Source organism: Triticum urartu, chromosome 4A, assembly GCF_056163025.1.
Source record: "Triticum urartu cultivar PI428250 chromosome 4A, HENAU_Tu73, whole genome shotgun sequence".
In the NCBI taxonomy this organism is placed as follows: domain Eukaryota; kingdom Viridiplantae; phylum Streptophyta; class Magnoliopsida; order Poales; family Poaceae; genus Triticum; species Triticum urartu.
The window spans coordinates 137407622-137434084 of NC_141876.1; the positions used below are offsets into that span (position 1 = coordinate 137407622).

General features: G+C 43.7%; 3 protein-coding genes and 1 long non-coding RNA gene across 7 annotated transcripts; 3 read left to right on the forward strand and 1 right to left on the reverse strand.

Moving 5' to 3' along the window:
* Positions 1–1891: 1891 nt before the first annotated feature.
* Positions 1892–9450, forward strand: LOC125551017 (protein ZINC INDUCED FACILITATOR-LIKE 1). Of its 3 annotated transcripts, none has more exons than XM_048714164.2 (17): positions 1892–2139; positions 4548–4588; positions 4777–4837; positions 4966–5068; positions 5194–5296; positions 5368–5421; positions 5506–5568; positions 5642–5691; positions 5770–5845; positions 6610–6810; positions 7411–7498; positions 7999–8084; positions 8172–8279; positions 8445–8489; positions 8574–8662; positions 8825–8868; positions 8988–9450. In XM_048714164.2, the coding sequence occupies exons 1-17, from the start codon at positions 1950–1952 to the stop codon at positions 9089–9091; spliced, it is 1506 nt and encodes a 501-aa protein (XP_048570121.2). In that variant the 5' UTR covers positions 1892–1949; the 3' UTR covers positions 9092–9450. The 3 variants fall into 3 exon arrangements, with proteins under 3 accessions (XP_048570121.2, XP_048570123.1, XP_048570122.2); XM_048714165.2 differs by lacking the exon at positions 1892–2139 and adding an exon at positions 2351–3372; XM_048714166.2 differs by lacking the exon at positions 4966–5068 and having other exon boundaries at positions 1990–2139.
* LOC125551016 (uncharacterized) lies at positions 8985–20920 on the reverse strand. The gene is made up of 4 exons (XR_007302158.2): positions 20592–20920; positions 20374–20475; positions 20090–20258; positions 8985–11925 (listed from the first exon to the last, which is right to left on the reverse strand). It is a non-coding gene; the product is annotated as an uncharacterized LOC125551016 (long non-coding RNA).
* On the forward strand, positions 13821–19819 carry LOC125551014 (protein ZINC INDUCED FACILITATOR-LIKE 1). Of its 2 annotated transcripts, XM_048714162.2 has the most exons (17): positions 13822–14115; positions 14516–14556; positions 15272–15332; positions 15467–15569; positions 15663–15765; positions 15860–15913; positions 16001–16063; positions 16152–16201; positions 16281–16356; positions 16951–17127; positions 17204–17291; positions 18140–18225; positions 18310–18417; positions 18675–18719; positions 18801–18889; positions 19263–19306; positions 19457–19819. In XM_048714162.2, the coding sequence occupies exons 1-17, from the start codon at positions 13917–13919 to the stop codon at positions 19558–19560; spliced, it is 1491 nt and encodes a 496-aa protein (XP_048570119.2). In that variant the 5' UTR covers positions 13822–13916; the 3' UTR covers positions 19561–19819. The 2 variants fall into 2 exon arrangements, with proteins under 2 accessions (XP_087374139.1, XP_048570119.2); XM_087518013.1 differs by having other exon boundaries at positions 13821–14115; positions 15860–16063.
* A 135-nt stretch (positions 20921–21055) lies between the features above and the next one.
* On the forward strand, positions 21056–25360 carry LOC125551015 (protein HEAT STRESS TOLERANT DWD 1). Its single transcript, XM_048714163.2, has 13 exons — positions 21056–21231; positions 21331–21393; positions 21585–21691; positions 21791–21869; positions 22555–22731; positions 22854–22952; positions 23186–23354; positions 23504–23607; positions 23697–23836; positions 23921–23993; positions 24548–24663; positions 24765–24882; positions 25009–25360. Exons 1-13 carry the CDS (start codon positions 21181–21183, stop codon positions 25159–25161), a joined length of 1449 nt encoding a protein of 482 aa, XP_048570120.1. The 5' UTR covers positions 21056–21180; the 3' UTR covers positions 25162–25360.
* Positions 25361–26463: the final 1103 nt, after the last annotated feature.

Sequence of the window (26463 nt, forward strand, 5' to 3'; positions counted from 1 at the left end):
TGAATATTTTGTGTGATGAAGATGGAGCATAGCCAGACCATATGATTTTGTAGGGATAATTTCTTTGGCCATGTTATTTTGAAAAGACATGATTGCTTCATTAGTATGCTTGAAGTATTATTGTCTTAATGTCAAATGATAGACTATTGCTTTGAATCACTCGTGTCTTAATATTCATGTCATGATTAGATTACATGATCAAGATTATGCTAGGTAGCATTCCACACCAAAAATTATCTTTTTTAACATTTACCTATTCGAGGACGAGCAGGAATTAAGCTTGGAGATACTGATACGTCTCCGTCGTATTTATAATTTTTTATTGTTCCATGCCAATATTATACAACTTTCATATACTTTTGGCAACTTTTTATACTATTTTTGGGGACTAACATATTGATCCAGTGCCCAGTGCCAGTTCCTGTTTATTGCATATTTTTTGTTTCATAGAAAATCCATATCAAACGGAGTCCAAATGGGATAAAAACTGGCAGAGATTTTTTTTGGAATATATGTTATTTTTGGAAAGAAGAATCAACGCGAGACGATGCCCGAGGGGGCCACGAGGCAGGGGGCGCGCCCTGGGCCCTCGTGGCCACCCCGTAAGGCGGTTGGTGCCCTTCTTTCGCCGCAAGAAAGCCAATATCCGGATAGAAATCGTGTTAAAATCTCAACCCAATCGGAGTTACGGATCTCCTGAAATATAAGAAACGGTAAAAGGGCAGAATCTAAAACGCAGAAACAGAGATAGACAAAAAGATAGATCCAATCTCGAAGGGGCTCTCGCCCCTCCGCCGTCATGGAGGCCATGGACCAGAGGGGAAATCCTTCTCCCATCTAGGGAGAAGGTCAAGGAAGAAGGTCAAGGAAGAAAAAGAAGAAGGGGGGCTCTCTCCCCCTCTCTCCCGGTGGCGCCGGAACGCCGCCGGGGCCATCATCGTCACCGCAATCTACACCAACACCTCCGTCATCTTCACCAACATCTTCATCACCTTCCCCCATCTATCTACAACGGTCTACTCTCCCGCAACTCGCTGACCATGGCCCTCCGCTCTCCTAGGTTTGGTTTCGGTTTGTAGGAAAAACGGCGGTGCAGACTGCTTCGTGGACCGATGGGGGATGACGTTGGATGGCCTGCAGGGTCCGGACAACTACGTCCGGTCGGATAGAGAAGTGCTATACACACGACGGTTTCTCACCCGATACATGCACGACACCGAGCCGTGTCCTTTGATCGAACACGAGAAGCAAATCTGACGATACATGACAACGTCGGGTTGGCATCGAGCACAGAACATCGTGTGTGAAGCAATTTTAGGTCGGATATGGACGGTTTGGGTTCCGCGTAGGAGACGCCCTTAGTTCCTGTAACGGTAGAATAAGTGAGTCTCCATGATGTTTGGTGCGGAGGTGTTTTGCTTCACCACGACAGAGAGTATACGTATAATGTAAGGTGACGTATATTACGTGTCCGTTGTGTGTTATGTAGTCATGTGGCCTATTGCATTGGGCTATGAACGATGATACCGGTTTGCGTGTATGTTTTGCTTCGCGTTCTTCCTTTGAGAGAGAGAGAGAGAGAGACAGTTGAGCGTACATGCACTGTATGTTTATGGTGTTCCGTTCCAAAAGGAGACGTGGCCGTGCTCCCTCCCTCGCACGTGCGGCAGGCAGGCAGGCATGCTTGTTTTGGTTTATACACTGGTCGATACCGATTTTGTTTCTGTCTTGGCCGTGACGGATCTGGTCGGCATCGGCATCGGCAATTGAAACTTGATTGCCACGGAAGCACAGCGAAATCAATTCTCACCCATCTCAAGCACGTGCAGTATCATTGTTGGGTTCGCATCACTACATATAGCCATAGCTCCAACAACCTCCCTTCCCCAGTCCCCACCCTCCCTCCCTCCCTCCCTCCCTCCCCTCGTTCAGAGACCGCGGCCGTAAATATGGAGGAGCAAGGCCGCAATGGGCGGGCCGCGGCGGCAGAGTCGTCGGTGCCACTGCTGGAGAAGAAGGCGGACGGCGTGCTGTACGTGGAGGGCTGCCCCGGGTGCGCGGTGGACCGGCGGAAGGCGGCGAATCCGGGCATCCCCTACGGCACCTTCATCTACGTCTGGACCGTCACCCTCTGCACCGGTCAGTACTCCACAACCGTTCATCCCCGATCTCCGCCATGATATATTAATATTTTTTTGCGAGGGATTAGTTAATCAATTAATTGGTTGCGCAAATGCATCAACGCTTGGTCGACTGCTTGATTTGATTTGATTTGATTTGATTTAACTCTCCATGCATCACCGTCATACTACTACGAGGGAGGGAGCAGTACTCATGATCCGTCTGTCCTGTCTGGAGAAAGGCGCAAGTAGACAAAACAGGCACGCACCTGCACTGTCCCGATCACATGATCCCGTAGTACTAGTAGCGGACAAGTAACCCAAGCTTGAGATGAGAGCATCACTTGAATCAGAATCAAAGGCGGAAATGCAGGATGCTGCACTGCATAAGATTTGGGACAACCGGACAAGTAACCCATTCTTCTTCCGATTGATTGAATCAGCTGTTTCTGGACGACGACGTGCACGTCTTGGGCCACGAGATCCACGAGTTTTCCTTTTTCTTTTCTTCGGGGGAGTTATTATTATTTTCTGAGGCTGGCAAGGGAGGGGAGGGAGTTCCACGAGTTGGATTTCTCATCCTCTCGGCGTCCACGAGTTGGTTCCAGTTCCGTTTTTCTTTCATCCGAAAATCCAAGCAACCCCCTTGCCGTAATAATTGTGCAACGGAAATTCCAGTCCCTCCCTCCACTTTGTTGTCATCTCTGACCGTCAGGGAGGGGACGCGAGGATGCGACACCGAAACGGACCTGCCTGCTTGGACCCTTCCTTCCTTCCTTGGCTTCCTTTCTTTTTCTCTATCTATTCGCGCCCGCGCGTGTGGCAAGCAAGCAAATTAAAGCGGGAATGGCATTGCCACGCCACGGACGGCAGCCGCTGCGTGCCCGATTTCGCTTTGCCCTTTCTCCATTCGGGTCTCCCCCCGGCCCGCGGAAAGGCGGCGGCATTGCGCTGATTGGCCTCTCGCTTCCCAATCCCACCTCCGCTCCTTTTATCTATCTATCTATCTATCTATCTATCTATTGTGATTTGTGAGGGGTGGGGAGGGTTCCATTCCATTGCCTTGCCTGCCTGCAAACAATGGCGGCGGCCAATGGGGAGGAGGAGGGGACTTCGCCGCTGCTGAGCAAGGAGGAGGAGCGCCGGTACCACCCGGGCTGCCCGGGCTGCGACCACGACCGGAGGAAGGAGCTCCGCACCGGGCTGCCGTACAAGGAATTCTCCTACGTTTGGATGATCTGTCTTACCACCGGTACGTACGCCCTCCTTTCGGCCCCTCAAACCTCAAGCCAGATTCTTCTTCTGGAGACAAACGAAAATGAAATCAGCGGAATTTTCTTGTTCGGTGAGGTCACTGTTGTGCAGTACCAGGATCATTTAATCGCTCCTATCGTTTTTTTGGGTCTGCATATCGCGCCGAGTGCTACCCCCAGCCCCCAGGCCTTCCAGATCATTGCTATCGGGTGGCACTTCAGACACAAGCCTTTAACGATCATGTCCTACCTGTTCCCCGCATGTCCACATCCGTAATCATGAATGGAGCTGTATGAGGAGGCATGAATTTTCCTCGCCCATTCTGCATCATTTCCTTTCTAATCATCTTACTCCACGGTTCCAGTATTACAACATATCACTTCCTGTCTCTTATTGTCATAGCAGCAGCAGTCTGAATTCAACCGCTTCAACTCAAAATAAGTGAACCTAGCTCACTTGGTTGGGGAAGTGGATGTATAATACCACCACCTAGGTTCAACTCCTTGTGGACACGCGTTTTGTTTCCTGTTTCTGCTGCCGGGGCCTCCCTAAAACAAGCCCTGAACTTATGGGCTGATTTATTTGTGGTGCAAATTTTGTTGTTCGATTACAAAAGCACCCGACCTCATGGGCTAGTTGTTTCACTGCTTGTGTTTTTCATTACTACCATTTCGTTCTACCTGAACTCATGTGCTGAAAGTGAATAGATTCTTGTATGAAGCTGGACTATGTAAATTCCGTTTACGTGATATTTATTTGTGAAGATTCACATCACTCAATTCCCTGTGTCAAACAATCATTGTTTACCCAACCTGAAATTACCCATGTTTTTTAGATCACTGTAATTGAGCAGCAGTTCAGGCATAATCTTCTTTTTTAGTACTCCTGCTCTTGCCTACGTGAGTTAGTAGTGTTTAGAGTTTGTTTTTGAGAAGGTTTGGACAAATTTAATTGAGTAATATGAAATGTCTACGAAGTGGCTCCAAGTTGGCATTGTAACCTAATAAATATTTACATCAGCACTTCTGGATCTACAAAATTGTCAAAACATGAATGAAGATTGTTATTAATGTTGTCATGTACCTCGTATCGTCATAAAATTGTTCCTTTTCATGAACATTTCCCATTTCATAATGCAATTGTTCTAATATTTCCTCTGATCTTTCTGTCCAGCTTTACCAATATCGTCACTGTTCCCCTTCTTGTATTTCATGGTATGTATATCCGTTTCTCTTTTTTTCTAATTATTCAGGACACGTAGTTAGATACTTATATGAACAAAATATAAATGTTTTTTTAATATTTCAATCTTCGTCAGTTATCTTTTCATATCCGTGCATACGTCTATCTCTGAAGTATCTGTTGATAATGAGTCTTCATATTATCTCCTTCTCCTTTACAGATAAGAGATTTGCATGTTGCAAAAAGAACAGAAGATATTGGGTTCTATGCTGGGTTTGTAGGTGAGTTCCGTATTAAATGTTGATTTGAAACTGAGATGGTTGAGTACTTTGAGTTTGATGCTTATACCAATGGTGAACACTTTGTGATTGTCTGATGTGATTTTTTCTGTATTTACTGGATTTTTTAGGTGCTTCTTTTATGTTTGGTAGATGTTTGACTTCAACTCTTTGGGGAATAGCAGCAGATCGTATTGGGAGGAAGCCTGTTGTTATGTTTGGCATTCTCTCTGTGTTAGTAACTGTTTGCCTCTTCTTTACATAACACCAGTGCATATTAGTGTGGCTGTACTTACTACTGTATTTCAACCTCTTCTATTTTATCAGGTGACTCAACTTAACTCACGTTAATTTCACAGGGTAATATTTAATACTTTGTTTGGGCTTAGCGTCACATATTGGATGGCAATAGCTACAAGGTTTCTCCTTGGCGCTTTAAATGGCTTACTTGGACCAATGAAGGTATGGCGAACTTGAAAGCTTATTTTTGTTAGATTGTGTATACCTGATGAATTTGTCCCTGACTTCTGCAGGCTTATGCTATTGAAGTTTGCCGACCTGAACATGAACCTCTAGCACTATCACTTGTAAGATAAACACGCCTACCGATGCACTACAAGTTCTCCTCTTTAAGTGATTTTAATTTTTACATCACTTTCATGTGATCTTAGGTCAGCACGGCGTGGGGAATAGGTCTCATCATTGGTCCTGCTCTTGGAGGCTACCTTGCGCTGGTAAGAAAAGAGATTTCTCTTAACAACTTTATGCTATAGTCGGCCTATGCTAACCTTGTTCCTTCGATGGCAGCCTGCAGAAAAATACCCAAATATATTTTCGCCTGACTCATTATTTGGAAGGTATGTGTTATCCAAATAGAGTATCCTAGATAACTCCTCTGTATTACATAATACTTACCTTCGATGGAAACTTGCCAGGTTCCCGTACTTCTTACCATGCTTATGCACATCAGTCTTTGCTGCCATTGTTCTGATAAGCTGCATATGGATGCCGGTATGTGATATTTCAATGGTGTTAGTTTCCTTGATTATGCAACCAGTCTAATTGCCAGTTCATAATTACATTTTTCTACCTATATTTTGCTATTCTGTATGTCCTGTGGGGAACCATATGACATTGGCATGAACAGAAACTTCCTAGATCCATAAATATGCCTGGCTGAACCTTGGCACTTCACAACTTCTCTGTGTAATCTTAGAACCAAACGTTCCACTTCAGAATACTGTTCAGAGTTCATGCATAATTAACCTTAAAATTAGATAGCTCAGGCAGTGGCGGAGTGTGAACCAAATTTTAGGGGGTGCCAAATGAGTGTATACCATAGAAAAAGATATGGTGATCAGAGACGCCGGAGAATTAGTAGATTGATTAACAGAAATACAAGCTTATTTGGCAAAAAAATATCTAGGAAGGGGTGGCCAGGGCCCGGATTTGTCCCGCCAACGCTCCGCCGCTGAGCTCAGGTATACTGTTCAGAGTTAAATAAATACCCCCCTTGTGAAAACGTCTTATATTGTGGGATGGAGGGAGTACATGCTTCGGAAGTTTAGATACAGTCTTTTTTTTGCACAGCTGAAATGCCTTTTTACTTTATTATCTTCAAGTAACTGGCGGCATGAGTAAAAAGAATTAAAATGAAATACTGGGAAAACAAATTGTGTTTAAATTATTCTGTCCTCGTTGATCGACCGTTTATTTTTGTTGGAAGAGTTAGTTCTTCCTCCTTCTATTATTAAATATCTCTAAATGCATCTCAGGAGACGTTACACAAGCATAAAGTCAGTGATGATGGAAATCAAAGTGTTGAAGCTTTGGAGGCCCATCTGATTGATCCAAAAGAGGAGGTTGGACAAAGTAATATTTCGAATACCAAGAAGAGCTTATTCAAGAATTGGCCATTGATGTCATCTATAATTGTTTATTGCATCTTCTCCTTCCACGACATGGCTTATACAGAGGTATTAATTTTCTATTTGTAGGTTATGGCATCAAGTATTCCAGAAAAAAAGCGATGGCTAATTGTACCCAATACTCTTACAGCGAATGGCAAAATGAAAAATAGTTATTAAGAGTAGGAATAGCGAACCTGCTTATTCATAGATAAGAATAGACCTGTTGATCTGGGAAGGTGCTCGCTATGGTATACCCGTTGTATGGGCAGATTCTAGAACTGTGAATATCAATTTTGAGCACTGAGCTAAGCTCTAGAACCATTTTGTTTGACATAAAAAGTGATTTGTCGCGCAAAAACAGATTTTAGAATCAAGAGTTCTGCTTAGAGTAGAGAATATTTGATAACTAGTAATGGTGATCTGGATCAGGAGTTCAGCTTAGAGTAGAGACTAGAGAAGGATAACTGGTAATGGCGATCACTAGAGCAAACTTTGTGGAGAGTTGCTCCAATTCATAAATTGGCTCTACTTTCTGTGTTAGCATATGACTTATATTTGTCGTATTTATCGTATATTTGGTGACAGACAAGTTCCTATGGATTTCTGGTAGCTAATACAATACATGTTTAATATAAACTTTAACTTGTTTTTTTAAATAAACTTCAGGTGTTCTCTCTATGGGCTGAAAGTGAGAGGAAGTATGGTGGACTGAGTTTATCATCTGAAGATGTAGGTCAAACACTTGCAATTACAGGTACCTTTTTGTATGTGTTTTTGCCAGTGTTATTTTATTTTTTAGTGGGAACTGGGGGGGGGGGGGGGGGGGGGGGAGCACAAAATGATCAGAAGTCTGGAATACTGCATGCCTGCATCCTCATTTGTACTTTATGTCTTTGCTCGCAAAACTCATGGATCAACACAATTTGGAAAACCCAGTTTGAATACCCCTAATCCTCTGTGTCCAAATATTCCAACAGCTCAAAGTAGCTGCCAGATTTTCTAGGCAGGCATGCAGTATTCCAGACTTTTGATGTTGGTTCCCTTTGTGAAGCACATATCGTGTGTTGATTAACTTGAGCTGGTTGGGATTTGTAGACTCGAAAACAATTGTTAGCCATAGCCAACATACCCCAGAAGCTGAATAAACTCTGCCAATGATGTCCTTAATCCACTTCCATTGTTTGCAGTTCTTTCGTATTTTGTACACTAGTATTTGTGATAACAACAGACAGTATTCTACCTTCTCAATTTCAGGTGCCAGTCTTCTTGTGTATCAACTATTTATGTACCCATCCATCATTAAAGTTCTTGGACCTATCAAATCTTCTCAGATCGCAGCTGTGCGTGAAAGCTGCTATCCTATTGTTTAATTGCTGAAGTTATTCCGTTCTGTCTGCATGTCTGAACTATTGTGATTGACCTTGCAGGTTCTGTGCATACCTATTCTCTTTGCCTACCCCTATATGACGTACCTGTCAGGACCTGGATTATCGATCGTACTGAATATTGCATCAGTCATAAAAAATAATCTTGGTGTGAGTATTTTTTTTTTAGTTCCATTTTAGAATCCTTGTTACCTAAAGTTTGAAGATTGACCTAGTACATAAATCATGGATGACAACTATGTTACTTTCTAAAATCAGCAGTAGTGTTTTGCCACCACTTAGGAGTTATAGTTTTCTATTTTAATGTTTTATCAGGTTACCATCATCACAGGCACTTTCATCCTTCAAAACAATGCAGTGGTATGTAACCCATAAGTCCATCTCAATGTTAATGTGTTTTATAATAGATCTCGAGTGACTGATGAGCATGTAACGTACTAACAGCCTCAGAACCAAAGAGGAGCAGCAAATGGATTAGCCATGACTGGAATGTCCTTTTTCAAGGCAGTTGCCCCTGCAGGTGCTGGCATTGTGTAAGTATATATACTCCGCTCCTCATAGCTTCTGCAAAAATATTTCATGCGTTACAAGTAAAAACAACTTTAATAGCTCGCACAGCTACTTTGGCAACCACAGTCCATCTAAATGAAATGCTCTTGAAGCTCAGAAGTTGACACGATTTTTCACAAATGCAGGTTCTCGTGGGCGCAGAAACGCCAGCATGCTTTCTTCTTTCCAGGTAAACTTTGTTATCCTTTTCTAAGGAAACTCCTTATTTGATGTCCCAGTTCAGCTAGCTGAGACGTGTTGTGAGTTTCTTGCTGCTGTATAATTGGTCTCCACATTCCACTGATGCAGGTGATCAGATGGTGTTCTTTCTGCTGAACATCATCGAGCTCCTTGGACTTGTCCTCACATTCAGACCCTTCCTGGCCGTGCCAGAGCAGTATGAAAGAAACTAGCCTTTATTATTATAGAATTTTTTTGGATTATTAATGAGACGATGACGAATCATGCGGCCCGGCAGCCGCGAGGAGAAGGGCTCAAGGGCGCCCTTGCACCAGGATAAGAGGTGATTACCTGTGCTTGTGTGTAACATATAGTATGTTGTAGCAGCATCTCAGAGTGGAGGTGGTGCATATATATATATATATATACACACACACATGTTGTCTGGTATATAGATGGTGGTGGCCAGTCAAGTTGGTTGTTTGCCATTAGTTAGGAAGCAGCAACATTTGTAAAACCAGTGTACAATGCAAGACACTGTACTGGCTGGGAAGAAATAATCTGGTGGAAATTGATGGCATTGGCATAGTCAGTTGTCCAGTTTGTCCTCAGATAAGATGCTTTGGTTTCTTTGGTCCATCGCGGGTCGGAGTGAAACTTGTGCCACCTTTATGTCCACGGGGTTGGCCATTGATATGTACGAAGTTAAGTTTAGTGAGCTTACGCACATATTGGCTGCTAGCTACCTGATGATGGTGAATGAAACAAAACGCAGGCACGTCAGCTAAGCTAGCAGGGTTGGCACTGCATGCATACGCAGCAGCAGGCGATGAAACTCTAGTGTAGACTAATCCATTAAGCATGCATGGTAAGCTTCTTTTTTTTGCGAGATGCATGCATGGTAAGCTAGCTAGCTACTCTTGCCGGCAGCCGGCCGGTCGGCCAACGACACACGGATACTATTATGTGCGTATGTATCCATCGAAGATGGTAGTGGATTACGATGGTTGAAAAGGATGGAGTATATATTGATCGGAGATCGTAGATACGGAGTACATAGTTTGGGGTGGCAATGTTCACGCTGCCTGTCCGGAGTATGAGAAAACAAAACACATGCATGCAATGCAACGGCGCCTCAAATCAAACTACTAGTTTGATTTGACCTCTGTCTGTTTCTGACCCTATGCATCAGCGCTGACGTACCTCAATGGTTGGTCACGACGGCACGCACGTTTAGCCGCCCATCTGTCCTAGCGAGCTCCTATTCTCGGAAAAAGAAAAGAACAAACACTGGCTTAAATCTGGTCCATGTGAAGCTCCACATACGTACGTACGTACGTCAATTAACTAATCGCGGCCTAGGTGTCCAAAAAAGAACTAATTGCGACCTATACGTACGTAGGTGATGCATGCACTTTGTCGTCGGGCTTGGTACGTACGTGTATGCTACCAGTACCAGAAGAGCGTAAACCAATCTACTTTTGGCCAGATGGACCGCTAATTGTCATGCTAAATGAGGACGTGGAGGGTGTTCAACCAAGGCAGTTAACGAGATCTGACCATATATATATAGAACTGGCCTCCGTCCAATCAAAGAGATTAATCATAACTAAAGTTGAGGTTTGCTAATCAGAGCTGCGAACCAAACTATATCCATCGCTCACAACTCGGGGTTGCGTCAAAGTTTTCCTATTTTCCTCTCGTCCCTGGCGGCGGCTGGTCGCCAGGGGAGGCCGATCTTCCAATGCCGCTCTCCGGCGGCTTCCCTTCGCCGGCGACATCAGTTGTTGATGGTGAAAGGGGTTATCAGATTCACGCGTGTGGATCGCTTTTACTTTTGCAGTCTAGATTTTTAGATTGTTCATCGTCTTTGCTTCGGCGGCGACGATGACAATGTTGAATAAAGATTCTGAATTTGAAAAACAGTCTGTTCAAGTAAGGATAGCGTGGCAGCGGTAGCATCCTCGTGGTGGACCTGTGTCCTCGGGCTCCGCCGTTGTGACGGCGTTTGCTCCAGCGTCAGCGCGGAGCTTGGGAGGTAGTTCAGGAGCGGATGCAGATTGTGGGTTGCATCGACGACATCTGAAAGACGGAGCATGTGATGGGCTCGTGGTTCGTGGATGGCAGATATGGTTTCCTTCTTCGACGTTTTAATCGTGGTGGGATGCCAGATCTAAAGTTCGATGTCGTGTCCGGGGTGTTGCCTCGGTCTGATTCGTTCAACGGTAAGGGCTTCACTTTTGATGAGCCACCTTAGAGGTCCGTAAAGCTGCATATCAGTGATGAAGTCGCGTCGAGCTCGGGTGAGGAGGTGATTCGTCATTCTTTTCTTCGATGGCTGCTGTGGTGCCGGAGGCAGGTGACGGGCGTTGGTGTCAAGCTTAGAGATGTTCTGATATCTTTTTTGTTTTGTCATGTCGGTGTTTACGTGACTTGTATTTTGTTCTTTATGATATGAATAAGACACGTGTTACAATGTAAAAAAAAATGAGCTGCGAACTAAACAAGCTCCTCATACATGAAAAAAAAATTAGCTGGCTCGTAACGTGCAGGTGCAGCCAGGAAAGAGGAAAGGAATCGCCCGCAGGAGGAAACGGATATACTCCTACCTCCAGCTCCAGCCAAACAACACGCCTCCTACATGCAACTTTTTTCGTCGGTCCTACCGGGTATACATAGAGAATTGTTATTACGCAAAAAAAAAAAACATAGAGAATTGTTACTTTCTAGGTGTTCGTAGGCTAACCTGGTTATCACCGAAAAAGGATTTCGCTTCGCTTTATAAATAAAGCAAACTGCCAGAGCACACATACATGAACTAGTTCAGCACACACACATCCAAGTCAAACAACAAGAAGTACAAAGGTTCTGCTGAGGGCACAGCTCAACAAGCCCAAAAAACAATAAAGAAAAAGAGGCCGTAGCCGGAGAGCAAGCCAGGCGTCTAATCTGGCTCCGGGGGCGGCGGAGGAGGTGGCGGCGATAGGCGGACTGCCATCGAGCGCAGGTCGGCGATGAAGGCGGAGATGGCGTCCCGGTCCTGAGGGCGGCTAAGAGGCCACCAGAGCTGCAAGTAACCAGACAATTTGAAGAGAGCGTCAGTGGCCCGGCGAAGAGGGGTGCGCTGAATCACGAGCTTATTGCGGATCGTCCACAGGGTCCACACGAGGGCCTCGATCTCAAGCCACCTAATGTGACGAGAGGGCGGGGGGAGGGGGGGAGGTCAAGAACTCGGCGTAGAGGTCGGGGAAGTTGGTGTGGCACCAAACACCTCTCTCGAAAACAACCCCACACAAATTGGGCAGACATGCAGGAAAAGAAGATGTGATTCGAGTCTTCTGGGGTGCCACACAGCGGGCAGATGCCGGAGCCCGGGCGGCATTTCGTTTGCGTACCTCCACCCCAAATGGAAGCCGTCCGTAAATCCATTGCCACATGAATATCCGGATTTTCAGTGGTAGGCGGATGGACCACACTGCCGCAAGGGGCGGAGGGGCGAAGGAGGGGGCAATGGCCCGGTAGAGGGACTTGGTGGAGAATTGACCCGAAGGCTCAAGACGCCACCGCATCTCATCCGGGCCAGCGTCCACTATCGGCTCGTGGAGAGCTACGCAATCAAGCAGCTCCTGCCAAGCGGCGGCTTCCGGAGGCACAAATGGCCTTCGGAAAGCAAGGCGCCCTAGGTCAATAAGGGCCCTCTCAACTGAGATTAGGGGGACGACGGCGATGGAGAAGAGGTCGGGGAAGCAAGTCGCGAAGGAGGAGTCTCCCGCCCAACGGTCAAACCAGAACAACGTCACGGCACCCAATCCGACACCGATGGAGCTTCCAATGCGGAGGACGGGGAGCAGTTGGATGACCGACTGCCAAAACTGGGAGCCCCCGGACCGTTGACAGAAGGCCAGGGGTTGTCCGCACAGATACTTGTTCCGGATGATGTCTAACCAGAGGCCACCGTGCCCTTGCGAAATACGCCAGAGCCTACGGGAGAGGAGGGTAATATTCATGCGTTTAGAGCACATGATATCGAGGCCTCCTTGATCACGGGGCTTGCAGATGTCTGGCCAGCTAACCATATGGTACTTCTGTTTATTGTTATCGCCAGCCCAATAGAAGCGAGATTGAACTTTGGCGATCTCGTGGTGAAGAGTCTCATGAAGGCTATAGAAGCTCATTAAGAACAAGAGGCTGGAAAAGGAGGAGTTGATGAGAATCGTCCGGGCCGCCTTCGACAGCCACCTACCCTGCCAAGTTCGATGCGCGTTTGTAGCTTGGCCACAGTAGGGCGCAAGTCCGCAACGGTAAGACGAGAGTCACTAATAGGCGTCCCCAAGTAAGTCGTGGGGAAGGAGCCCAGGCGGCAGTTGAGGCGATTGGCAATGTCGAGGGCCTCTGTCGGGGAGTAACCCGTTACCATCACATCACTCTTGTCGAAGTTGATCTTGAGGCCAGACATTTATTGGAAGAAGAGGAGGAAGAACTTCAGGTTAGCGATGTCTGCATCCAAGCCTTCAACCATGATAATGGTGTCGTCGGCGTATTGGAGCATGAAAATCCCAAAGCCACCGGCCAGATGAGGGGTGATCCCATGAAAAAACCTGATCAGATCAACAATCCACAAATTACAACGATAACCATATCTGCACCAACAATCTCATGACATCACATGAATGATGAGGGTCTTCATACTACTACATACTCCCTCCGTTTCATAATGTAAGACTAGTGTCTTAGAATATTGCAAGTGCATTTTTTGTTATGTTACTTTATTGACCACTCGATCCATCGTGTCAGCCTAGCAAGACTGACAGGCAGCGCGCTGAGAACAAATCTCATCTCACCCAAAAGCAGCAAGCTTTATGCTGCCCATGGCGACAGAGACGCACTGCTATCTAGCTGCACTTGCACCGCATCGCATTGCACTGCATGCACGGCTTCGGCTTGGCTACCTATATAACATCATCACAACATACATATCTAGTGTCTTGTACTCTGAAGGTACTGGCGGTGCAGTCAGTCAATCAATTAAGTTAATTTATTAGCACTAGCGTGGCAGCAATGGGCGACACTACCAGGAACCGGACATTCCCGCATGGTAACGACAATGACGACGCGACGTCGCCGCCCTCACCCTCGCCGCCAGAGACGGTGTACTACGAGGGGTGCCCCGGGTGCGCCATGGAGCGTAAGAAGGAGAACAACACGGGCACACCTTACAAGGAGTTCTTCTACGTCGGGGTCACCACCCTCGCCTCGGGTACTCTACATAGTCGCTCTACCCTAAGTATTAGATTCACTCGTTTCAGCAGCAGTTAATTTAGGGAGTATTATATATGTTTTGCTCTGCATCTCACCTTGCAGATGTATTCTTTTACTGTACATACTGTTTTTTTAACATAAATATTTTATTAACTTAGGAACATTTTACTGTAAAACACTTTTGAAAAGGACGATCATAGCTTTTTTCACATTCTAGATATAGGAAAGATCTGTATACAGTCATTAAACAGTGTATGATAAATAGCATTACTAGTAGGGATATGGAATTTGACGATGTAGCTTTTTTTTTTGCTGATGGTGAGCTCACACGTACTGTATTAGTCATGATAGGCCATGTTTCTTGCAATATATTGACAATATCTTCTTTAAACTTGCAGCTCTACCGATATCATCACTGTTCCCATTCTTGTACTTCATGGTACGTATGTTAACGATCTCACTTCAATTGATTTAATTTAATTGGTACTGCCATATGTCCTTCGCCTGACCCAACTAATTAAAAAATTACGGCCTCAGTTTGCTGAATTTTACTGTTAATGCCGTATTTATTCACACGGATTTTTTTGCGGGTTATTCACACGGAAATTTACTAGAAAGAAATGGCAATCAATATATCCTATATATAAAAATATCTTAGCATAAACATTTCTGACTCATGACACCACCATAGTTGTAACCATTATTAGTCACCGTGGCTCTGACCACTTCACTCTCATATAGGTCTCACTCAGCTCTGAAACATGGGGCATACTCACCAGCATTAATTCCCATAAACATAATCTTGACGTCTCTTAAGATGTAAAACGTCCAACCTGGCAATTGATCCACAGTGGATCACTCCATGGTAGACCTCATAAAAACAATGAACAGAGATACACTGCAAAAGAGATACAGCGTATTCATGCCTTCAGATGAGTCAGACAAGCACTATCTGATGATGCATGGCTTATTCGTATACCATTATCAACCATAAAACTCCGATGGGAGCAAATGATTGAGCTCTACAAACTGGTAACCGCCAAGATCGACACTCTCAAGGGTTTATTTAGTTCCCGGTTTAAAGAGTTGAGCAAATGCTGATAAAACATCACTCATTTTATTTCTTTACTCAGTTTGACCTTCCTTGACAACAGATACAAGATATGCATGTGGCAAAAAACGAACAAGATATCGGTGTGTATGCTGGTCTTCTTGGTAAGAATGCTAAAACTCATTGAATCAACAACATGTGACAGAGTTCCAGTACATTCCTGCAGTTCTTCTTCCAAACACTAACATATATACTCACCCAGATTAAGATATGGTATACTGATGTCGATGTCATATAGGTGCATCGTACATGGTCGGCAGATGTTTCGCCTCGCTCTTCTGGGGTGTGGTGGCAGATCGTATTGGGAGAAAACCTATCATTGCATTCTCCATGTTCTCAGTGTGAGCAAACTTTTCTGCTAGCTGTAACAAAATAAATATGCTAACTTTTACGTGGCAGCTAATTTATAAGCTCGGTAATCAATCCTCTTTCAGGGTCATCTTTAACACTCTATTTGGACTAAGTGTAAAGTACTGGATGGCGATTGCCACAAGAATGCTCCTTGGTTCTATGAATGGCATGCTTGCCCCAATAAAGGTATCCAAGTTTGCCCAATCTAGCATCAGTTATGTCATGGTAGCAACTAATACCATGGCATCAGTTATGTCATACTAATTGTTGACTTTTACAGGCCTATTCAGTTGAAGTTTGTCGACCTGAACATCATGCTCTAGGATTATCAGTTGTAAATGAACATATAACTCTTCTTTTTTACATGCATCACCATTACAATTTACCAGTTGCTCTAGTTGACTTTATTCATTGGGTACAGGTAAGCACGGGCTGGGGCATAGGTCTTGTTGTCGGTCCAGCCATTGGAGGCTACTTAGCACAGGTACCTATCTGTTCAGAAATGCCCATTTCCAAATATTAATAAATGTACTACCTATTCTAACACACTTGTTTTCTTACTTGCTTGTCAGCCTGCAAAGCAATATCCGAACCTATTTTCTGAGAAGTCGATTTTTGGGAGGTAAACTGTAGTGTAAATAAGCTTTTATTTAATTCTAATGAGCCAACTTCATGAAACTAACACTATATGCATTTTTTAGGTTTCCCTATTTGTTGCCATGCCTTTTCATTTCACTGATCGCCTTTGCTGTCCTAATAAGCTGCATATGGCTACCGGTATGTGACATTCCCACTAATACTATGCCCTATGCTTTTCCTTTTCCATTAATAGCTTTGCCAGTATAATCTAATGGAATTTCTCTTATTGGTTAACTCTGAGACATCCATTCCTAGTCTTCAACTTGTAGAGGGTTCTTTTAAGTTTTGTAGTTATAATGTTTGGCACATTTTCAGCCCGAATTGATACCACGACTTCCATTACTATCCAGATCTGAGCCAATAACAGATAGGACACATGTATTTCCTAATCCCATGCATTGCCTGTTACTGAAAAGGCAGCATTTGTACTTCGGACCAAAACTGAAAAACTGAGAACTGCTGAACAGTTAGAGGACTTAATTGGGGTCTAACATCATGCGGGAAATAAATAATTATCCATAATATGTAAATATATATTGGTTTCTACATTAGGCGTAAATTTGGTTTTATTTTTTTAGAGAAAGGGATAAAATTAAAATTAAGACAAGCCAAAGGGCAAACAAATGTGTCAATTGTTGAGCCCCTGTAGTCCATTTGCAATTGGTCTCTAATCAGTTATTGCTTGGTTATCTAGATTTATTTTCTTAATACGTGACTGAACTTTGCTACCAGGAGACACTTCATATGCATAAAAACTTAGAAAGGGAAGTAGAAATGGTTAGTGATTCAAGAGCTGCTCCCCATAGAGAAGTTCCACATCCAGAGAAGAGTCTATACAAGAACTGGCCGTTGATGTCTTCTATAATTGCATATTGTGTTTTCACCCTTCATGATACAGCATACAGTGAGGTAACTACTATTCATGTTCCCCTTACAACATACAAACTAATGAATAAATAAGTAACATATATATTTTTTGCATCAGATATTTTCCTTGTGGGCTGTAAGTGAAAAAAAGTATGGCGGACTAAGCTTTTCATCTAAAGATGTTGGCCAAGTTCTTGCAGTTTCAGGTATAGGTTATAACCAGTGTATATAATCTTATTAAACATCTCTTACATATTAACATTTTAATTTATGCAGTTGATTTCAACTACAATGCTATAAAATGTGCACCACAATATTAAGATTGCCTCTAGGATGTTCATATTTATGGAACATTCATCCATGTAGTGGTGCACTTTGAAACCAGATATAATCAAAAGAAAAAAAATAGATCACTTTTGGCCCTAAAACTTTCAAACAGTCCAAAGGGAACCATAAGCTCACGAAACTATTCCCTTTTGGACAAACCACTGACTTCAATGCGGTTTTCGCTGATGCGGCATGAAATATTTTACCGATGTGATTGCCACATAGATATGAAGAGCAAGTTCAATAACAATGTGAGGTGAGGGACCGACGATGTGAAAGTATGACAGAGAGAGGAGAAGAGAGAAAAATAAATTGTTGGTACAAAATATTGGCCCAAGCCGCCTTTCCTTTTAAATTTCATTTTATTTTTATTTTTGAACTACAGTGCCACAGAGCCATATATGGGCTGTAGGAGTCCGTACGCATACAAATCATGTAGGTAACTGGAACCGCTCGAAAACCAGACAAGGGTTCATAAGTGAACTGTTTTGTAAGTTTCGGGTTCATTTCGGGCTGTTTGAAAGTTATAGGACCAAAATGCACTTGGGGCAAAGTTAAAGGCCCAAAATGTAGACTTCTTTCTAATCAAAACTAGTTCTAATACTACATGCCACCCATTCGGGAACATTGTGTCTCATTGTTATACTGGTTAAATTCTAGTAGTAACTATTTGTGGTGTATTATGATAATAAAGAACTTTGAGTATTAATTTCACATTTGATGTCAGGTGCTGGTCTTCTTTTGTATCAAATATTTGTTTATAGACACGTGCACAAATATCTTGGGTCTATCATTTCATCCCGTATTGCAGCTGTGAGTAACCGAGCTATTTCCCACAAAACTCACATTTCTTATACATATCCTCTTTTTTTTAACAATTCCACATGTCCATTTCAGGCTCTATCCATACCACTTCTTGCTACTTACCCCTTCATGACACACCTATCAGGGACCAAACTCGGACTAGCCATTTATTTCGCTGCCGTTATAAAGGGTGCTTTTGCCGTAAGTGTCAACAATTCCATCTCGTTGTCTCAAACATGACTTTATTTCTTTCAAACAGAATACTATACATGCTGTATCAATTTTGAGCAATAGGGTTATACAGATTGAGAAATCCCATAAGGTTTACATTATAGTCCAGGATATATACAGAATTGACCATAATAGAAGAAATGCCAACATAGAAGTTATTTGCTTTTTTATACAGCACTATCATTCTTTCTAACATTACATTTTACATCTTTGAAAAATTTGATCAGACAACTATCTTAACGGGCACTTGTATTCTGCAAAACAGTGCTGTGGTAAGTATCAAGTCAATTTGTGTGACTTTTATACTCTCAATTGCTTCTCAAGTTAGCTAACTCAGTTTACTGAAACGACAGTCACAAAATCAAAGAGGTGCTGCAAATGGCATATCTACAACTGCAATGTCCCTCTTCAAGGCTATTGCTCCAGCAGGAGCAGGTGTTCTGTGAGTATCGCTGTGAACCATCCAAATCTTCTTTGAACACAATCAATATGCTAACATGTAAAAGTCGTATAGCATGTGAACCCTACTGAACCTTGATGGAGCTTCTCAAAGAACTAGTTCCTTTATCAGATTGGACATAAGACTGGACTCTAAAATTTAGTAACACATGGGCAATTAATACTAAGAATGATAAAGGCCAGAGCTGTGTCTGGTAAAAATAAATAAAGCCCAGAGCTAAATTAAAATCATATGGTCACTAGTAAGCCTACCAGCATCTTCTCTTATACTATTATTACTTGATATTAGGTTCATATGCACATAATGTATGCATATACCATCTATAACATATCATATTTGGAAATTTCAAATGTAGGTTCTCATGGGCCCAAAAGCGCCAACATGCTGCTTTCTTTCCAGGTATGTTTGATAATTTATGGGTTACATTCTTATTTCAGCAACAGCAGTTATTTGTTAAAAAAAAACTTGTCCCGTGCAGTACGCATGTAATTAATCACCATGGGCATGTGCAATTGCAAATAATAACATATGATCTATTTCTTCATGCAGGGGATCAAATGATATTCCTGATTTTGAATCTAGTCGAAGTAATTGGGCTTGTGCTGACCTTCAAGCCATTCCTAGCAGTTCCAAAGCAATATGATTTCAAGTAGCAGCTGGAACCCCCAAAGCAGTGGAACAATGGATGGTGTGAAAAGTTACGACCATGTTTTAGCTTGCAAAAAATGCGTAGAAGTCCCGATCCTCAATCCAGCCCCATGTTGTGCAGAGAGCCAGTGATTATACTTGTACAGTATTAAAATAAGGAAGACACTTAGTATGATATACTGAATATGCATCCTTAATGTAATACCCTGAACTGTGAGATACTGTGTAAACTTTTTTCCATACAGAGGACTATTTTACGACCCAGCATCATGTGCCCTTGTCTGTTGCGACCATTTTGCTTTCTCCCACTAAGCATAAATTGATCGTATTGTCCCTCCTAAGTAAATACGTGAAATCCAAACGCCACCTGCTCATCTTATTTTAACCGTGGCGCAGTTGTGATAATCATGCAAGAAACAAGAATTTTGCATAAGATTACCCAAGTAAACATCCTATGTGGTATGGAAATGGTAATCACCAAACAAGAATGAAGAAAAGTAGTGTTCTGCAAAACATTTAAGATGAAGAAAATACCATGAGTGACGGAGGCCTGCACAAATCATCCATGCTTAGCACGCCCATTCTGATCCTATCAATGCCCCTTTCCGCGAAAAGGAAACTACAACATTGTCTTGTCCATCAGCTCATCTGGAAGATGCCAAGCCTGGTCCAGGCGTGACATCAGCAAAATTAAGTAGGAAAACTGCACAGGTAAGAGTTTATGGAAAATTAACAACGTTCAATCTTTCAATTAGTGAAGTATATCACCAACTATCATGTAAGAACCTCTGCAAAGGAGTAACTGGCAAACATCTGACCTCTGAAGTCTGAAACATAGCTCATGGAAGTTGAGAGCTCTATCATTCTGATCCTCTCTGGGCTTATAATCCAGGAATGACGCGCACTACCAATCATACAACCTCCCGATTGTTAAAGAAACCGATGAATATCAATACCATGAAGAAAGCGAGCACATCCAATTTTGTGTTCGATCTGAATTTGCCTTAAGTAGCAAGTAAAACAGAGACGACCCTACCTTGAGCTTCAGAATGCTAATAATTTTGAGCACCGAAATGTATTTCCACCACGCGGATTCACTCAGTGCAGAGCTTGCATGCCTGGGGGAGAGAGAGAAGCAAGAAAAATCCTCAGAGCTAACCAAGATTTAGTCTCAGAGGTGGTCACCACTGTAGGGTAAGCCGGAGGTAGGCGGAAGATGGCTGGGCTGGTAGTGGTAGGGAAGGTGCCGGGCGAGCAGGGGTGGGTTGGCGAAATAGCCGCGCCGTTCCTGTTGCAGCAGCAGGCGGGGGCGCAGATGGGAGATAGCGGCGAGCACTGCAACTCCGGCAATGTCGTCGGCGCGAGGTTACCACAAATGCGAGGAAGAAGCCCATGTTTCTGACGAGGCTTGCTTGACGGGCCGCGATAAATAAATATCCTCCTCAGAGCCCACGTGGGAGGCGGCCCGGCCCATCTAAGAGGGTGCTCCCGTCCGTCCTTCCTCAAAACCCTGGGGATGGAGCTGAGCGGTGCCGCCGCCAATTAATCTGCTCCTCCGTCTCCTCCAACTCCGACCACCTCCCCCTCCCCTCTCTCCGGCAGACCTCAGCCTTAGCGTCCTCCTGATGGGTCGCACAGTCAAGAAGGCCGGCAAGTCCAAGTCGAAGAAGGGCAAGGCACGCGATTCCGCAGCGGCTCATCTTATCTCCCTTTTTCTCACTATGATAAGCTCTCCCTAATTCTCGTGTTTTCTTGGGCGACGTTGGTCTGGTCAGGGAGCGAAGAAGGCTGATGCTTCATCGTCTGCTACCGCTGCGGTGGCTTCTGGTCCGGCAAAGGTGAGGGGGGCACTAATCTTTCGTTTCAATGCTATTTTATAATTCTTGGATTGGTTCGAGCGTATAGATGACTGCCGTGATTAGTTAGTTACTCCTATGATTAAATTGTTTCCTTCTGTTCTCATGCTAAGAATGATGTGGAAAACTGTATATATGGAATTACATATGTAAATGGTGGATTTTGTTGTTAGGTGTGGCAACCAGGTGTAGATGCACTGGAGGAGGGAGAGGAGCTCCAGTTTGATCCCGAGGCTTACAACTATCTCCGAGGATTTAGTATTGGCTGGCCTTGCTTGAGGTAAAACTATATTCTCCTTATCCGCAGGGAGGCATCCTTCGTGCTGTAATTTCAGACTAAGAAATTCTCTCTTCTCAACGATTTCACTTTGCTTTGTAGCTTTGATGTTGTGCAAGATCAACTTGGGCTTGTCCGATCAGAGTTCCCACACACATTATATGGCGTTGCTGGAACTCAGGTTGCGTCCCGTCTTCACCCTTGTAAAATTTGCACAGAAAGGGCTACTTCATGCTTTGTCTTACAGCAAAACTGAGATTGCAGTTCATTTCTGTTCTGCCACGTAGAGATGAGTTTTATGGTCTCAAATTTATTTGTAAGGGCATATTTGATTATCTTGTTTAACTGCTGGATTGTTGGTGCCTACTCATGTATACTTCTCGAGCATGTGTTAGGGTATTTACCGGTCTGCATCAGTTTCTTATTCTGCTATTTTAGATGGAACGTCATACAATTGCTAATGTTTAGTGCGGATGCTTGCTCCCATTTATAACAATCATGTTGCTTTGGTGCGTGTTTCATTGTTATTGGTGTTATTACAGCTTCAATATGTAAGGCTTGGCCAAGCTATGATTGCTTGCAACCGAGCTTGGCTTGGTATTGTTAAGCTTTAAGAATGAGACTCAACTAACAGGGATTTTTGTGCTCCAAGAAATAATGTTTATATTGGTGGAATGTCAAGTAATTAGTGCATTAAAAGAAAGTTTTGATACTTGTTTACCACTTACTACCTAAACTGCCAAACGTATCCCAAACGTCTTATATTTAGGAATGGAGGAGGTAGTATGTTTCATTTACGTTTCCAACAAATACGTTTCCACACAGTTTGCCTATCTAAATTAAGGGCTATGCTTCATCCTTTACAGGCTGAAAAGGCTCCATGGAATTATATTGGCGTTTTCAAGCTTTCCAACATAAACGGGAAGAAGCGAGAACCTATACCATCTTCAAAAGTTGATGCTGACAGTGATATGGATAGTGACAGCAGCAGTGATGAAGAAGAAGAGGAGGAAACTAATGAGGATACAAAGCCCATCCTACATGTATGTTTTTTCTCTAAATGCACAACTTCATATTTTTCGTTGACATCAATTATTTCACACTTTAGCTTTGCTGCATTGGTACAAACCTTCTGTTGCTAATAGGTCAATTTTGTACGTACCAGCTAAAAAAGGTGGCCCATGCGGGGTGTGTAAACAGGATACGCTCAATGACTCAACAACCACACATATGTGCTACATGGGGAGACACAGGTCATGTTCAGGTAATTCTTTTTGGCTCTCATTTCTCTTTATTTGCTCCTGTGGTTGGCCCACTCAACATTTGGTTAATCTCTGCCGCATCTTCCCAGGAACAGATAGAATAATCTGTGCATAATATTTGTTAGGAATAAAGGGCTCCACACCCCAATTCCATCATTTACATATCATATTTCGTTCTTAGGAACTTGTAAGGAACATAATGTATTGAACTGACTACTTTGTGTGTAATATGCAGGTGTGGGACTTCAAATCCTTCCTTAACTCAGTAGCAGATTCAGGGCCAGTTGCACACAAAGAAGACGACATAATCCATAATCATGTACCTTTGAAAATATTCAATGGCCATAAAGATGAAGGATATGCAATTGATTGGAGTCCACTTGTTACTGGAAGACTTGTTTCTGGTATGTAATAGATCTATTACATGTTACAATGCTTTATCCTCAGATATGTTCTCTCGTGTTCTCTCTGTCATGTATTCATAGATCAGCGTTTTCATTTAATTTGGTATACATTCGTTGGCTTAGACCAGTTTAATGTTTTTTCCACACAGGTGATTGCAACAGTTGCATTCATCTCTGGGAACCATCTTCGAGCACTTGGGACGTAGATACAAAACCATTTGTTGGACACTCCGCAAGCGTTGAAGATCTACAGGCATGCCACTGAATGATGTGTCATATATATACTCCTATGTCCTCTGGATATGTTGATTATCTAAAAAATATTTGATTATATTCTTGCAGTGGAGTCCCACAGAAGGCGACGTATTTGCCTCTTGTTCAGTGGATGGAAAGATATGTATTTGGGATGTTAGGACAGAGAAGAAACCCTGTATGTCTATTAAGGCTCACAATGCTGATGTTAACGTTATCTCCTGGAATCGGTATATTTACTAGGTTTTTTTATTCATGAGCACTACTATTTCTTCTGTATACCGTTGTATTTATGTTGTGACCTCCATTATCAGGCTAGCTAGCTGTATGATAGCTTCAGGATGTGATGATGGCAGTTTCTCAATTCGTGATCTTAGATTTATCAAGGTACTTTCGTCTTGACAAAGTACATTTTTCTATGCTCGTCACTTGCATACTACCCACTTCAAAGGGGTGTTTTCCTCTGGTTTGTGTTTTTCTGATTTGTACTTTAGGCTTCCGTTTGCCTGCCTGCCTATGTACTCTATATTGAGAAAGATAAGTATTAGGTGATCTTAGATTTATCAAGGTACTTTCGTCTTCTAGTTGATGAAAATTTGGCATGTTATTGCTAGTAGAATTGTTAATTTGATACTCCCTCCGTCCCATAATGTAAGAGACATTTTTTGACATGTCGGAAAATGTCTTACATTATGGGACGGAGGGAGTATGTGTTGTTACATGTTATTTTGTTGCCGGTAGTATATATAGTGCACACTTCTGCCAAAATCACTGCAGTTACACTACCGCAATCAGTATGTTGCTTTGCCAATTTTGTTTAAAATATATTTTCCTACGTATGATATGAACTATTGTTTCTTTTCTTACAAGTATGCACAATTGCTTGAAAATGGTATGTTCACGTCAACTCTCTGTTCACTGTGCTTTCTGTGTATTGGCAGGATGACGGCGCAGTGGTAGCGCATTTCGAGTACCACAAGCACCCAATTACATCCGTGGAATGGAGTCCACATGAAGCATCAACTTTGGCTGTATCATCTGCTGATCATCAACTCACGTAGCTGTCCCTCCTATCATTTTGTTTTTGTTTTTGAAGTGCTGATATCCTATGACATGTCGAGTTCTCTTGCTGTAACATGCTGGTTTGTTTTTCTTCAGAATTTGGGATCTTTCATTGGAAAAAGACGCAGAAGAGGAAGCTGAATTCAGAGCAAAGATGAAAGAGCAGGCAAATGCTCCTGAAGATTTGCCCCCGCAACTTCTCTTTGTTCACCAGGTACTTGATCAAATTTCTCCTGAAGATGGCTTTAATTTCCATTCTTTTGCATGTGTTGCGGCCAAAGCCACATGTGTAAAGAGCCGTAAAGAAGCAAGTAGATGTGATGATTTTGTGAATGTGCAGGGCCAGAAAGATCTGAAAGAATTGCACTGGCACCCACAAATACCTGGAATGATCGTGTCGACTGCAGCGGATGGCTTCAACGTGCTGATGCCCAGCAACATAGACACAACCATAGCCGGGGCAGACAAACCTACTTTGGCGCCACTTGGCTAATGCAAGGCTTATGAAATATCTGAATATCCTTCTAGGCTAAGGACAATACTGCGAGTATCTATCTGTTTTCAGTATCCTGTATTTTATGTTTCTCTGTTTTGTGAAGACGACCGTCTCAGTTTCATGTAATAGATAGTGGATAATTAGTCATCCTGGATGATACTCACCAAATTACCTGATCCATATGCTCTACTTTTGACACCCAAGAATTTAGCTGGATGAGCGCATATTTGAGCTTTGTTAGGGCAACTAAAACGCTGATCACCAAATAGCCAGCAATTGTTCCGACCGGTTTGGACGTGCAAAATTCCATAAATCAGAACCAAAGCGGGGGAGGGTTTGGGGGAGTCTGGACCGCCTGTTAGAGCATCTCCGGCCAGGCCCTCAGGCAACTTTTTATGCGCCGGCGCGTTTTTAGGCCCGGCGATCGCAGGCCAAACCCGGTGCTCGGGGGCTTCGGCGCAAGGGAAAAACACGCCTGGCCCACACTGTCAGGCGAAGAGTCAAGCCAACCGCCCAGATTCGTCCCTCGCGCGCTTGGTCGTCACCCTGCTGATTCTGGTACCGTCCACTGCCCACCATCATTAGATAGGTCATTCCCCGTCGGAAAAGAGAGGAGGTTTCGTCGCGGCAGCCTCTCCACCACCGTTCGGGCGATTTTTTCGGCGTTTCGGCCGCGTAGGGCGGTGTACCGGCGGGTGTGCGCCCACCACACCCGCAAGGTGTTCGGCGATAGACTTGGACAACGAGGAGGCGCTCGCCGCGCTACTGGAGGAGGAAGCTGATGCCGACGTCCAGGAAGAGGAGCATCTCATGGTCCTCGCCACCCTCGCCGGCCTGCTCACGAGCAATGAAAGGCCGCGGCGAGGTGGCTCGGCGCCAGGGCGGGTGAAAGGAAAGAACCGGCATCGTCTGGAAGGCTACTGCATGCTCTACTCCGACTACTTCGCCAACGCTCCACTGCACGGTGACAAAGTATTTCGGCGCCGTTATCGGATGAGCCGAAAGCTTTTCCTCAGGATTGTGAATTCCATCTGGGAGTTCAACGGTTACTTCAAGTGCAAGAAGGATTGCATCGGCAAACTTGGATTCACCTCAATCCAGAAGTGCACGACATCGATGAGGATGCTTGCATACGGAGCTCCCAGTGATTCACTCGACGACTATGGGCGCATGGCCGAGTCCACGACCATTGAGTGTTTCTACAAGTTCTGCAAGGCAGTGGTGGCAGTGTTTGGACTGCAGTACTTGCGAACACCCAATGCGGAAAACACTGCTCGGATCCTAGCACAGAATGCAGCA

What these genes read in the sequence shown, in the direction of transcription:
- LOC125551014 (XM_087518013.1), top strand. Translation starts at nt 13,917, where the DNA reads ATGGGCGACACTACCAGGAACCGGACATTCCCGCATGGTAACGACAAT. An exon ending in CCAAGTTCTTGCAGTTTCAG is followed by an intron (nt 17,292 to 18,139) that starts GTATAGGTTATA and finishes ATTTGATGTCAG; the next exon opens with GTGCTGGTCTTCTTTTGTAT. An exon ending in TTATAAAGGGTGCTTTTGCC is followed by an intron (nt 18,418 to 18,674) that starts GTAAGTGTCAAC and finishes AAATTTGATCAG; the next exon opens with ACAACTATCTTAACGGGCAC.
- LOC125551017 (XM_048714164.2), top strand. Translation starts at nt 1,950, where the DNA reads ATGGAGGAGCAAGGCCGCAATGGGCGGGCCGCGGCGGCAGAGTCGTCG. An exon ending in AACCTCTAGCACTATCACTT is followed by an intron (nt 5,422 to 5,505) that starts GTAAGATAAACA and finishes ATGTGATCTTAG; the next exon opens with GTCAGCACGGCGTGGGGAAT. An exon ending in TCCTTCAAAACAATGCAGTG is followed by an intron (nt 8,490 to 8,573) that starts GTATGTAACCCA and finishes ACGTACTAACAG; the next exon opens with CCTCAGAACCAAAGAGGAGC.
- LOC125551015 (XM_048714163.2), top strand. Translation starts at nt 21,181, where the DNA reads ATGGGTCGCACAGTCAAGAAGGCCGGCAAGTCCAAGTCGAAGAAGGGC. An exon ending in GAGACACAGGTCATGTTCAG is followed by an intron (nt 22,953 to 23,185) that starts GTAATTCTTTTT and finishes TGTAATATGCAG; the next exon opens with GTGTGGGACTTCAAATCCTT. An exon ending in GTGATCTTAGATTTATCAAG is followed by an intron (nt 23,994 to 24,547) that starts GTACTTTCGTCT and finishes GTGTATTGGCAG; the next exon opens with GATGACGGCGCAGTGGTAGC.